General features: G+C 40.5%; 1 protein-coding gene and 1 long non-coding RNA gene across 2 annotated transcripts in view; one reads left to right on the top strand and one right to left on the bottom strand.

Annotated features, from left to right (window-relative positions):
* LOC122553037 overlaps positions 1-14,048 on the top strand; it is a 75,589-nt gene that overhangs the window by 15,817 nt on the left and 45,724 nt on the right. The window lies entirely within an intron of this gene.
* The window catches only part of usta (uronyl 2-sulfotransferase a), an 89,215-nt gene continuing 85,546 nt past the window's right edge, over positions 10,380-14,048 (bottom strand). Inside the window, exon 8 of the mRNA XM_043696484.1 lies at positions 10,380-10,664. Within this exon, the coding sequence (XP_043552419.1) occupies positions 10,396-10,664 (269 nt within the window). The 3' untranslated portion in view covers positions 10,380-10,395. The remainder of the gene's footprint in view (positions 10,665-14,048) is intronic.

The following is a 14,048-nucleotide window of genomic DNA, read 5'->3' as shown; positions in this document are numbered from 1 at the left end:
TTCTCTCTCTCTCTCTCCTGCACTGTCCTCACCATGTGCTTCCTTTGTCTGATCTTCTCCCTTTTAAACTGCTGTTGTTTTGACTTTTTCTGGGAAAGCAGAGCTGATATCTCTCATGATCGTTTCTGCTATGGCATTGAAATGTATTGGTGAAAGCAAACATCCTTGTCAATTTTTGTCAAAACTGAATGGTTCTGTTTTACCTCCAACCAGTGCACAATTGTTGTCTGTTCGTAAAGTCTCAGAATGAGCCAGGTTAAGTGATTTGGTATCCAAATTCACTGAAACTTTTCCATGACTCTACATGATAGACTGAATCAAAAGCCTTTGCATACTGTACAAAGAATACCAACATTTTGTTCACTAACTTGAACAAGCTCGCAAATTTGATTGAGATTTTTGAAGAGGTGACAAAGAAGATTGATGAAGGCAGAGCAGTAGATGTCTATATGTACTTTAGCAAAGCAATGAACAAGGTTCTGCATGGTAGACTGGTTAGCAAGGTTAGAACACATGGAATCCAGGGGGAATTCTATGGATACAAAATGGTTTGAAGGTAGGAGAGAGAGGGTGATGGTAGAGGGTTGCTTTTTGGCTTGGAGGCCTGTTGCCACTAGTGTGCCATGAGGATCAGTGCTGGGTCCACTGCTTTTTGTCATTTATAAAAATGATTTGGATGTGAATATAGGAGGCATGGTTAGTAGGTTTGCAGATGGCCAAAATTGAGGGTGGACAGTGAAGATTACCACAGATCACAATGGGACCTTGATCAGATGGGCCAATGGGCTGAGAAGTGGCAGATGGAGTTTAATTTAGATAAATCTGAGATGGTGCATTTTGGAAAGGCAAACCATGGCAGGATTTATACAGTTAACAGAAGGGCACTGGTGAGTGTTGCAGAACAAAGTGACCTAGGGGTGCAGGTGCATAGTTCCTTGAAACTGGAGTTGCAGATGGACAGCAGTGAAGGCGGCATTGGGATGCTTGCCTTCATTGGTCAGAAGATTGAGTATAGGAGTTGAGCTGTCATGTTACAGCAGTAAAGCACGTAGGTGAGGCCACTTTTAGAATACTGTGTACAATTCTGGTTGCACTTCTATAGGAGGGATGTTGTTAAAGTTGAGAGTGCAGAAAATATTTACAAGAAATTGCAGGGACTGGCGGGTTTGAGCTTTAGGGAGAGGCTGATTAGGCTGGGGCCTTTTTCCCTGGAAGGTCAGAGGCTGAGGGCTGACTTTATAGAGATTTGTAAAATCACGGGGGACACGTATAGGGTGAATAGTAAAGGCCTTTTTTCCAGGGTGGAGGAGTCTAAAACTAGAAAGCATAGGTTTAAGGTGAGAGGGGAAAAATATAAAAAAGACCTGAGAGATAACATTTTCACGCAGAGGATAGTGTGTGTATAAAAGAGCTGCCAGTGGAATTAGTGGTATAATTACAACATTTAAAGTCATCTAGATGGGTATATGAATAGGAAGGGATATGAATCAAATGCTGGCAAATAGGATTAGGTCTGATTGGGATTTATAGTCGGCGGGGATGAGTTGGAGCGAAGGGTCTGTTTCCGTGCTATATGAATCTACGACTCCATCTTTATTTTACCTGCTTGACACACTTCTCAATGATTCCTGATGAAGGGTTTTTGCCTGAAACATCGATTTTCCTGCTCCTCAGATGCTCCCTGACCTGCTGTGCTTTTCCAGCACCATTCTAATCTTGACTCTGATCTCCAGCACTCACTTTTGTCTACACTTCTCAATTATATTGTGCAACACTAGAATGGTATCTGCAAGTCCCTTTGCACGTAGTATCACTGAACAGTTCCCTGACAATTTCTGTTGTGATGAAATATGAAAGCCCTTAAATCTTTAGGAGCACTTCTCTTTCATTGACTGTCGGATTAATTGTTCTATGCTTTGTTTAGTTTTGGGCGTCAAGAATTGTTGGCAATATCACCACTTCTGAAACTAGCCAATCATCTGTGCAAATTTCACTTCTCCAGATCAGATCAACAATTTATTTCCTAGTTTTGGCTGCACTGCTTCTCCAATCTTTTCAGCTTCAGCAGCCTTATTGTCTTTCCTTACCATTTTGGCCTTCTCCAGCTTCTTAATTGCATGTTTATTCACTAATCAGTATTTCTGGTTCCATCTCTTCACAAACTACAGGGTGTGTACTTGATGCATTTGGATCTGATCCATTAAGTCAGGTGCAATACTGCTGCTACAGTTTCTTTATCTGATCACCTCATAGATCACAAGATCTGAACAAATGGAAAAGCAACAAGACTAGGCCAATTGGCCCTTGAACCTGCTAAGCCATTCAATAAGATCATATCTGATCTGATTTTAATCTCATTCTTACATACTCCTGATAATCTCTCATCCTCTTGGTAATCAAGGATCTACCGAATGCTGCTATAACAATATTTAAAGATTCTGCATCTACTGCCTTTTGAGGAAGAGAATTCCAAAGACTCACAACACTCGGAGAATAAAATGCTTCCTTGTCTGTTTTAAATGCCGCACCTTCTTGCTTTTAAATTATGTCCCTTAGTTTTAGATTCTTCCATAAGAAGTATCTTTTCAACATCCATGCTGTCAAGTGTCCTCAAGATCTTATATGTTTCAATTAAGTCACCTCTAACTTTTCTAAACTTCAGAAGTTACAGGCCTCGCCTTTCTAGCTTTTCAGAATAAGGCAATCCACTCATTCATCTGCCCCTTTTATACCAATGCACGACTTTCCTTCCAACAGAGCTATAATAACTATTTATACTTTAGACTGTCCTTTACAAAACTGTACCTTCTGCCTTTGCCTTTTCTTTCAGCCATGTCCTTCTGGCTGCTGTGTAACCATTTTCATGTAAACATCTTTGACATCAACTCTTTATGGTTCATCTGCTTTCCTCACTGGTGCTCTGCTAACAGCTGCAGACATTTGACTGTTATCCAGGACTTTTTTGCCAGGCTCAGCTTTTGAACATACTTCATTCAGTACTCTCCCACTCTCATCTTATTAATTTACAATCGTTTCTAAATCCTTTCCACTGGGAACTTGGTTTCATTCTACTTCAGATGGATCACATAAAATTGGAAGTATCACGAGTGATGGCTGGAAAGAAATGTTTATCTATCGCATCCACTGGCAGTAAGTGAAGATTAAAGCAGAGGGTAGTGTTCGGCAAAATATACCAGCAAAAACGTGGGGGAAGCAGTCCCAGAGCAGCAGCCGATACAGGGGAAGGTGTCCTGGAACTTGGAGCAGCTGAAAGCCAGTACAGAGCAGACTGGAGGCTTGGAGTAGAGTGGGGCCGGGACTGGGGTCTGGCGCGGGCGGTCGGACCATGTGTGGAAGCCCCTGTGCTGAGCTGCTGCAATGTAGTGTTTATTTGACCTTTTTTTATCTGACTGTAATGTCAATCCTTTGACTATGTCTTATTTCTTATTCTTTAAACACTGTAAAGTAATACAACTACTTTTCTTTTTATTCCTCTATATATCTAAGATTTGTACCTAGGTAGTTGTACAGAAAATGGTGCCATAAGAGGCAACATTGTAAAGCTTTTATTGTACCCCTGTACTCTAGTACGTGACACTAAAGGATATTCTATTCTTAAAACAAAACGAAACCCCAAGGTCACTGAACTTGAAACATTTAACTTTTTTGTCCATAGATGTCAGAACTATGGAGTTCTGCAGAATTTCTGTTTTTGACTGTTTCAGATTTTCAGTATCCACAGTTGTTTTATGAGTTCCTTCTGATCTTGGTGGTAAGCCTTTTTTTCATTTGTACCATTTGAGCTATTAACTACTGTAATTGTGGCTGTTGGATCTTCAGCTTTCTCTTAGATACTTAATAATTTGATGTCTTCTATATGCTACATGAACAGAGGGCCAATACCTCAGTTTGCTACCGGACTAGTGTGTGTGGTTCGACATTGGTTTGACTCCTGTTTTGGATGAGGTAAACATGGGATCAGCCTTTTTACCCTGCACCTGAGAGTGGAACGCAGTGACACAGAAGAAAACAGCTAAGGAAACAGCTCTGGATGATGCAACAGCAGTCAGTCAAGGACTTGCCTTTGGACACAGGTCACATGAATGCATGAAAATAATGTTTTGATGATGTCTGTCAGAACTCCCAGCCCTGCTCCCATATTCCAGACAAATGGAATTAATCTCACAAATTGAAACATCCAGGGCCCACTTGCTACAGCTGCGAGTGAATTGTGTATTTAATCCAAAATATGTTAACCAGATTGTGATACAAATCAGCATTGAAAAGAAAAATCAGGGTGGGTCAAGATCCAAAATTAAAACGATTAACAGTAGAAAAATCAGAAGTGGCACTTATCTGACACTGCTATTTATGACAAATATGTGGTTACATGAAAACTTCTATTTTAAAAGCCCACAGATCAAAGGAAAGGAAGTCAGAGTGAAGTCCATGGTCTTGAGACCTTTGAAAAGGAGACAGAGTAGATGATACAAGGAATTAAAGAAGGTGATGTTCAATGTAGTGAATATAATGATGTAACATAGGCACAGCAACGAAACTTAAGGGGTTTCTAACCCCAGACCACTAAGACATTCCACCAGACTAAGAACATCCCATGAAAATAGCAAAATGGAAGAGTTGGAAAGCACCGTTTCTATGCTAAGGAGCAGTTTGTATTGTGAAATAATGGGAGAAAACAACTGGAGAGCTACAGCTTAAGCTATGTCTATAAGAGGTGTGAATAATTCCACATATGAAATTATGAAAAGGTAGCTTTTTTTTGCGAGCTGGATCTGATATCTTAACTGTGAAAAAAATGACAATTTGGAGGTTGCTAAGGAATTTGGATTTAAACCCAATGAAAATGATAAAATGAACCTATGTCCACTCAGTTTCCTCATCCAAATGCTAGCACATAAGGATAATAATACAAAACTGCACCATAATGATCCTAAATTATCAATTATTTTTAAGCAGAATGGATGGTTTGGAAATAGAAACTAAATCATATTGAGGTAAAATGAGTAAACTCATCATATGTCTGCACTGGGAATTACAAAGGCACTTATTCTCTGTATTAAATGTATGCTGTAACACGGGACTTTGATATTAGGGAGTCAGTCAGCTGGATGGCTACTCTGTGATAAAGAATAAGGCCAACAACATTGGTTCAATTGCCACTTGCTGAGGTTACCATGAAGGACTGTTCTTTTCAACCTCTCTCCTTACCAGAGTGTGGTGGCCCACAGGTTAAAGTACCATCAGTTGTGTGTTCGTATCTCTCCCTCTCTCTCTAAAGACAGAGCTGGATTATGGTGAGTTTACCTTTACTTCAATATAATGTGCATGCAATTCAAGGCTAAAAAGGTATCAATACAAGTTGAGTGCATGTGGAGCATTAACCACTGTTCTGGTTCCTTATTTTATAAAGTGCGATTAACATTTATATTATTACTTCTGAGGAACTTGGGATTCTAAAGTATAGGTAAATGGGATTTTGGTTTTCAATACTGTGAAGTTCTAATTCTTTTAGAAGGGTCAGAAAATAATTTGAATACTGAGCTAAAAATCAACTTTCCGGGAATCATTTGACAAGCTGAAAGACTTAACAATCTGAGATAATAGGTGCTATTTGTTGGTTGAGTTTTTATGATCCACAGTAAAAAGACAGATGATCAAGAACCACAAGCAGATTGGGTTCAGAAGAAAACACTCATTTGAACAGAAGGGCAGTTTTTAGTTTGTGGAAGTCCTTAGGCTATTAAAGCTGAAAAATCTGTGGCCACAGAGAAGGTGCTAGAGGACCAGAGGGCAGCTAATGTGGCTCCATTTTACAACAGTCATTTAGGGATAAACCAGTGAGTCTCATTCCAGTGGTAGGCAAACTATTGGAGAATTAATCTCAAGGATAGTCATCATGGTTTTGTCAGAGGGAGATCAACAAATCTGATTGAATTTTTCAAGGTGGTGATCAAGTGTACAGATGCATTTGTTTATATGGATTTTAGCAAAGCCTTTGACAAGGTCCCACATGGGACACTGACATAGAATAGCAATTTATTGTCAGTTATATTTATGAAAATACACAGGTGTGTATAAGTCACGACAATTCAGTGCCATTTTAATTACAGAAATTATAAAAATAAATAATTGAAGCAAAGTTAGGACAAAGTTTATTTTTTGTTCCCTCTGTGGCAGTTGGAGTTCATGAAGTGGCTATGGGATTTCGCTGCCAAAGCTGCTCCTGATGCTGCAAAAGCAAGGATTTCTCGACCAGACCCACCACACTGCCACCGCCAAAGCAGACACCAAAGCCACTACTTACCACCATAACAAGGAGGGAAAGACCGAACCCAAGTCACTGACACCTAAGCCATCACACTCTGAAGCCATCACACTGCCGTCATAGCCATGAGGAATGAACCACTATGCCACCACCACTAAAAGTGCCACACCAGCTCGAGAATAAACAGGCAAGATCCACTTATGATGAAGCCTTTGATAAAAGCCATAGCCACGAGGAAGAGACATCTGAATCCACAAAACTGCTGCCACAACCTTCCTTCACCATAGAAGAGTGAATTTTGATACAAAAGAGAAAAGAAATAAATAAAAAAAAATCCAAGAATATGGCCAGCTAGCTGAGTGGGAGTGTATGGGCACAGTGCCCGAACACTTCCTACTCTGCTGCTGTTGCCATCTTACCAAGAAGGCAAAAGCACATGGGATCCAAGATAACTTGGCAAGATGGATCCAAAATTGGCTTTGTGACAAAAGGTAGCGGTAGAAGGCTGTATGACTTGAGGCTGGTATCAAGTGGTGTAACACAGGAATCAATGCTGGGTACCTTTTTGTTTGTGACATAATAAACATGGGAGGAGATGATAAGTTAATTTACGGATGGCAAGATTGGCTAAATTGTGAATAGTGAGGAAGAAGGTCTTAGGTTACAATAAGGTTAGTCAGTTAGGCAGATCATTGCAGATTGAATTTACCACTGGAAAAAGTGTGAATCTGGAAAAAGAAACAAGACAATGGGGTATTCAGTGAATGATAGGAGATTAGATTAGATTAGATTCCCTACAGTGTGGATACAGGCCCTTTGGCCCAACCAGTCCACACCGACCCTCCGAAGAGTAACCCACCCAGATCCATTTCCCTCTGACTAATCCACCTAACACTATGGGCAATTTAGCATGGCCAGTTCACCTGACCTGCACATCTTTGGACTGTGGGAGGAAACCAGAGCACCCGGAGGAAACCCATGCCGACACGGGGAGAATATGCAAACTCCACACAGACAGTCACCCAAGATGAAGAAGCTCAGAGGAACAAAGGGAGAAGGATGGGTTAATAGTATGGTTAAGGCGACATATGAAATACCTGCCTTTATCAGACATAGATAACAAAAGCAGGGAGGTTATGTTGGAGCTGTACAAAATTTTGATTAGATCACAGTTGGAGTACTGAGTTTTGGTTGCCACGCTATAGGAAATTTTAAATCACTGGAGGGAGTGCAGAGAAGATTTACAAGGATGTTGCCTGGGTTCAGAGCATTTTAGCTATGAAAAGTTACTGGATAGCTTGAGTTGTTTTGTTTAAACGAGAATGCTGAGGGGGGGAACCTGGTTGAGGGGCATGGACAGGGTGGATAGGAAGTGCTGTTCCCCTTATTTAAAGGGTCAGTTACAAGGGGCCATAATTTTGAGGTAAAGGGCAGGAGGTTTAAAGGGGATTTCAGGAAAATTATTTTCACCCAGAGGGTAGTGGGAATCTACAATGAACTGCCTGGGAGGGTAGTTGAAGTGGGAAACCTCACAACCTTTAAAAAGGTATGCAGATATGCATTTGAAATCTTCGTCATAACACTTAAGGCTCTGGGCCAAATGCTGGAAAGTGGGATTAACATAGGTTGGTACTGACTCAAAGAGCAAAGGGACTCTTCAATGCAGTATGACTGTTATCTCAATTTACTGTTGTAATTAATTCCCTGATAAATTTTGCACCCCCTCCTGATCTACTTACTTCCCTCCCTTACCTGAAGGCTCTATAGCCTGGAATATTGAGCTGCCAACATTGTCCCCACTAAACCCTGTCTCAGTGACAGCAATGACATCACACTCCCATGTCTTGTCCATCAGAATCCTTGCATTAAAATAAATACTAATAAACAATGCTAAACTTCCTTTTGCCTTAACTGACACAGTTAATTTCTATGCTTTCCTAACTCACTTGCTGTCTCTTCTAATTTTGGCATTTATCTTCCCCTACTGACCTCTCTCTCAGAATCTCAAATCCTGCTAAGTTAGTTTAAATCTTCTCTAACATCCGTAGCAAAGCCTCCCGTAAGGATGTTGGTCCCATTCCAGTTCGTGTATAACTCGTCTGCATTGTACAGGTCCTACTTCTCCTAAAATCTGCCCTAATATTCCAGAAATCTAAAGCCCTCCCTCCTGCACCATCTCTCCAGCTATGCATTCATCTGGACTGACTTCCTATTCTTTACTCACCGGAAGTAACCCAGATATTATTACTTTTTGGGTCCTGTTTCTTAATCTACTTCCTAAGTCCCTAAATTCTGCTTTCAGGACATCATCCATTTTTCTACTTACGTTATTGGTACCAGGGATGGAACGTATCATCCTGATTTTTCTTTTTCCTTGTTCATGATAACATCATTCCATATAGATTTTTAAAAAAATCTTCTAAAACTATGTACATATGTAATAGAGTTATGTGCTTTCATTACAAGTAAACAACACGACCAGCTATCCTTAGTAGCCACACACGCAGACGACAAGCAACATGAATTCGACTGGAACAACACTACCATTATAGGGCAAGCCAAACAGAGAACAGCCAGGAAATTCCTAGAAGCATGGCATTCATCCACAAACTCCATCAACAAACACATCGACCTGGACCCAATATACCGGCCACTACAGCGGACAGCTGAAACTGACAACCGGAAGCGGCAGGGACAGGCCACTATAAATGCCGGAGGAAACACCACAGAAGCGCTTCACAGGAGGCTCCCAAGCACTGAGGATGTCATCTAGACAGGGGACGAAACGTTTGCAACAAAAATTTCCAGCTTGGCGAACAGAACCACAACATACTTATTGACTGACCAGGGTAACCAAACTACAAAATTAAAACTTATGGTCTATTAAACCAGGTTTCACTCTGGAATTTGACTTGTCCGAAAACTATCTGAACCACAGAGGTAGCGACGTAAAAGATTCATATATGTCAGAAAAGGTGGAACAGCCTGGGTTGTCGTTCTCTTAAAAGCAGATGGCTGAGTTGACCGAAGATAGTTTTCAGAGAGTTCTGGTATGTGTTCTGGTTGTGGGGATAGAATTAAAAGAGGCCATCTATGTAAGAGGATCACCAAGAATTCAACTGGGAATTCTGAAGAAACTTACTCAGAGAGAGACTGATGAGAATATGAAAGATGTTATCATTGAGAATAATTGAGGGAAGTAGTACAGATGGATTTAAGAACCTTAAAAAAAATATAAAGAGGAAGGGGATGAAAGACTACATTGATGGAGTTAGATGATGACAGATAGGATTCTAAAGTGGAGAATAAATGCAGGCATAGCCTGGCTGAGATGTGTCGTCTGTTTCTATGGTGTATTTTTTTATTTGCTCTTGGTATGTGAACTTCTTCAGCATTTACATTCATCATCATATCACTAATTTTGAGAAAATGATTGGGTGGCGCCTCCCTGACTGACTTGCTACTGTCTATGCCATATAGATGCTGTGTGATTCTACGAAAATGCATCCAATTAGACCTAAAATTGTCAACTGAAAATGTTTTCAATTAGGTAAGCGGGAAAGAAAAGATAATGTAACTAACACATGATCTTGAATTATGTCTGATATGCTTTAAAATTGTTTATTTTCTGACAAATCTGAGTACAGTGCTGCCAACCCTACAAGATCCACTCTCTTAAATCCCCAGTCCAATTTTATTTCCTTGGATGGTGCCTCCCATTTGAAGATGCAGCATTTTGGAAAATGAGCTAGTATCTAACTTGATTAGTACATTTCTCAGACTTACGTAATGCATTACCCTCTTTACATTTTTTAAACAAGTAACTAAATAAATCATTCATTCAATATATATTTTAAAATGCAGATAATAGTTGAAAGTGTCTCACCTGCTGGTACAGCAGTTGGTAAAGAAACATTAGAAATAAAAAAAATAAAAATCATGCAATAGCATGAAAAGTGTAAGTTACAAACAGCTGCCTTGCAAAGATTGATTGCAATTGTGAATGTGTTAATCTAATCTCAAGAACACCGCAGTATGTCCTGACCAAATTGCAGTTCCTTGTGAATGCAAAGAACACATTTAAGTCCTCAAAATGTGGCTCGCTGTTATCATCGATAAATATCTTGCAACCATGCATTGTCATCATCATCATGGCTGGGCCCAGGACTTTCTACCTGAGATGCAATCTCATACTTTTTATTTGGAGCACTAGCCCGAGTCTTCAAGCCAAACTTCTGTTTCAATAAATGGAACTGATCCTTGACATAGTTATAAAAGTTGTATTCGTAACGCATTCGTTGAAATAGCACCTTTAGCGCTTCTGGGGAGGGAACCTGTTTCTTCATAGTGTTCGTCCCATTTCCAAGTTTTTTATACTCTGAAAGGAAAGAAAAGCATTGTCAGACATTGAGAACTCAATATGTTATACACAAGAGAATGATCACAACAAATTATTTAACAAATATTTATGAATTTCCCAAGGAAATGCAAACTTTATTTTAACCAGCAACTTATGAACTACCACTCTTGGTAAACTGTCAAAAATTGTATACCTCAAATACCGGAAGTTTACTGTGTTATTGCAATCTCTGTGAAGTCTGACTAATCAGTTCAGGGTGCAAATGAAAAGGCTCCCTGTTGAATATCATTTAAGCCAAAGTTGAATTATTATTGAAATGATTTATGCTGTAAATAAAGTATAACAGTGATGAGTATACACACTGCATTATGTTTCTATTACTTAATGTCTCTTTACATTGATTATGTGGACCTCTTGATCAACCAGAGTACTTCTGGTCCCATAGATGCTGGTTAATAAAACGTTTGCTACATAAAATTTTGTGAGAAAAATCTAAGTGACAAACTACACTTTCACTTTTTTTTTTAAGTTGAAGCAAAATAGATTTCAGACCATTTTGGTGGTCTTTCCATAGTTAAGAGTCGAGGGTATGGTGCTGGAAAAGCACAGCAGGTCAGATAGCATCCGAGGAGCAGGGGTACCGACGTTTCAGGCATGAATCCTTCACCAGGAATGAGGCCTCATTCCTGATGAAGGGTTCATGCCCGAAACGTTGATTCCCTGCACCACACACTCGACTCTGATCTCCAGCATCTGCAGTCCTCACTTTCTTGACCATAGTTGGATTTGTTTCCACCATGGGATCATTATCAGATAATACACAATAAACAATACCACAAAATATACATGACAACAGATAATGTAAAATAAGAGAAAACAGGAATGACAGAAATGAAGGGATGTAGCAGCAACAGATGAAGAATGTGCAGATATAGAAGAACAAAGTAAATGACAAGAAAAATGTGTTTAACTAAGTCCTGAAAAAGAGAAGGCAGAAGTTGAAAGGCAGAGTTTTAGGGAGAGAATTCCACAGCAGATGGCTGAAAGCATTATTGCCAATGGTGAGATGGAGGAGGTTTGGAAGGAGGGCAGCAGTGTTTGAGGGTATAAGAGCACAAGTTTCTGGTTTTGAGACTGGCTCTAATGCAACGAGGGGTATGTCGGCTTCCAAGAGATCAATTGTGTTAGGAGATTCTGTAGTCCGAGGTACAGACAGACATTTCTGTGGCCAGCAGAGAAAAAGCAGAATAGTGTGTTACTTTCCTAGTGCCAGGATAAAGGATGTCTCAGAGAAGGTGCAGAATGTTCTCACAGGGGAGAGGGGTCAGCAAGAGGTCATTGTCCACATTGGAACCAACGATATAGGAAGGGAAAAAGATTGAGATTCTGAAGGGAGATTAGAGAGAGTTAGGCAGAAATTTAAAAAGGTGGTCCTCTAGGGTAGTAATATCTGGATTTCTCCCAGTGCTACGAGCTAGTGAGGGCAGAAATAGGAGGATAGAGCAGATGAATGCATGGCTCAGGAGCTGGTGTATGGGAGAAGGATTCACATTTTTGGATCACGGAACATGGGACTGGGATCTCATAGCAATTACAGAAATGTGGCTCGGGGATGGGCAGGACTGGCAGCTTAATGTTCCAGGGTACAAATGCTACAGGAAGGATAGAAAGGGAGGGAAGAGAGGAGGGGGAGTGGCATTTTTGATAAGGGATAGCATTACAGCTGTGCTGAGGGAGGATATTCCAGGAATACATCCAGAGAAGTTATTTGGGTGGAACTGAGAAATAAGAAAGGGATGATCACCTTATTGGGATTGTATTATAGACCCCCTAATAGTGAGAGGGAAATTGAGAAAATAACTTGTAAGGAGATCTCAGCTATCTGTAAGAATAATAGGGTAGTTATGGTAGGGGATTTTAACTTTCCAAACATCGACTGGGACTGCCATAGTGTTAAAGGTTTAGATGGAGAGGAATTTTTTAATTGCGTACAAGACAATTTTCTGATTCAGTATGTGGATGGACATACTAGAGAAAGTGCAAAACTTGACATACTCTTGGGAAATAAGGCAGGGCAGGTGACTCAGGTGTCAGTGGGGGAGCACTTTGGGGCCAGCGACCATAATTCTATTCGTTTTAAAATAGTGATGGAAAAGGATAGACCAGATCTAAAAGTTGAAGTTCTAAATTGGAGAAAGGCCAATTTTGACAGTATTAGGCAAGAACATTTGAAAGCTGATTGGAGGCAGATGTTCGCAGGTATAGGGACGGCTGGAAAATGGAAAACCTTCAGAAATGAGATAATAAGAATCCAGAGAAAGTATATTCCTGTCAGGGTGAAAGGGAAGGCTGGTAGGTATAGAGAATGCTGGATGACTAAAGAAATTGAGGGTTTGGTTAAGAAAAAGAAGGAAGCATATGTCAGGTATAGACAGGATAGATCGAGTGAATCCTTAGAAGAGTATAAAGAAAGTAGGAGTATACTTAAGAGGGAAATCAGGATGTCAAAACAGGGACATGAGGTAGCATTGGCAAATACAATTAAGGAGAATCCAAAGGGTTTTTACAATATATTAAGGACAAAAGGGTAACTAGGGAGAGAATAGAGTCCCTCAAAGATCAGCAAGGCAGCCTTTGTGTGGAGCCACAGAAAATGGGGGAGATACTACATCAGTACTTACTGTGGAAAAGGATATGAAAGATATAGACTGTAGGGAAATAGATGGTGACATCTTGCAAAATGTCTAGATTACAGAGGAGGAATTGCTGGATGTCTTGTAACGGTTAAAGGTGGATAAATCCCCAGGACCTGATCAGGTGTACCCGAGAACTCTGTGGGAAGCTAGAGAAGTGATTGCTGGGCCTCTTGCTAAGATATTTTTATGATTGATAGTCACAGGTGAGGTGCCGGAAGACTGGAGGTTGGCAAACGTGGTGCCACTGTTTAAGAAGGGCGGTAAAGAGAAGCCAGGGAACTATAGACCGGTGAGCCTGACCTCAGTGGCGGGCAAGTTGTTGGAGGGAATCCTGAAGGACAGGATGTACATGCATTTGGAAAAGCAAGGACTGATTAGGGATAGTCAACATGGCTTTGCGTCAACACGGTTTTTTGAAGAAGTAACAAAGAAGATTGATGACGGCAGAGCAGTAGATGTGATCTATATGGATTTCAGTAAGGCGTTCGACAAGGTTCCCCATGGGAGACCGATTAGCAAGGTTAGATCTCATGGAATACAGGGAGAACTAGCCATTTGGATACAGAACTGGCTCAAAGGTAGAAGACAAAGGATGGTGGTGGAGGGATGTTTTTCAGACTGGAGGCCTGTGACCAGTGGAATGCCACAAGGATCGGTGCTGGGTCCACTACTTTTTGTCATTTACATAAATGATTTGGATGCGAGC

This window comes from Chiloscyllium plagiosum, chromosome 9 (genome assembly GCF_004010195.1).
Source record: "Chiloscyllium plagiosum isolate BGI_BamShark_2017 chromosome 9, ASM401019v2, whole genome shotgun sequence".
Taxonomy (NCBI): Eukaryota; Metazoa; Chordata; class Chondrichthyes; order Orectolobiformes; family Hemiscylliidae; genus Chiloscyllium; species Chiloscyllium plagiosum.
The sequence above is the reverse complement of the archived record's forward strand: the minus strand, read 5'-3'. Positions and strand labels throughout refer to the sequence as shown.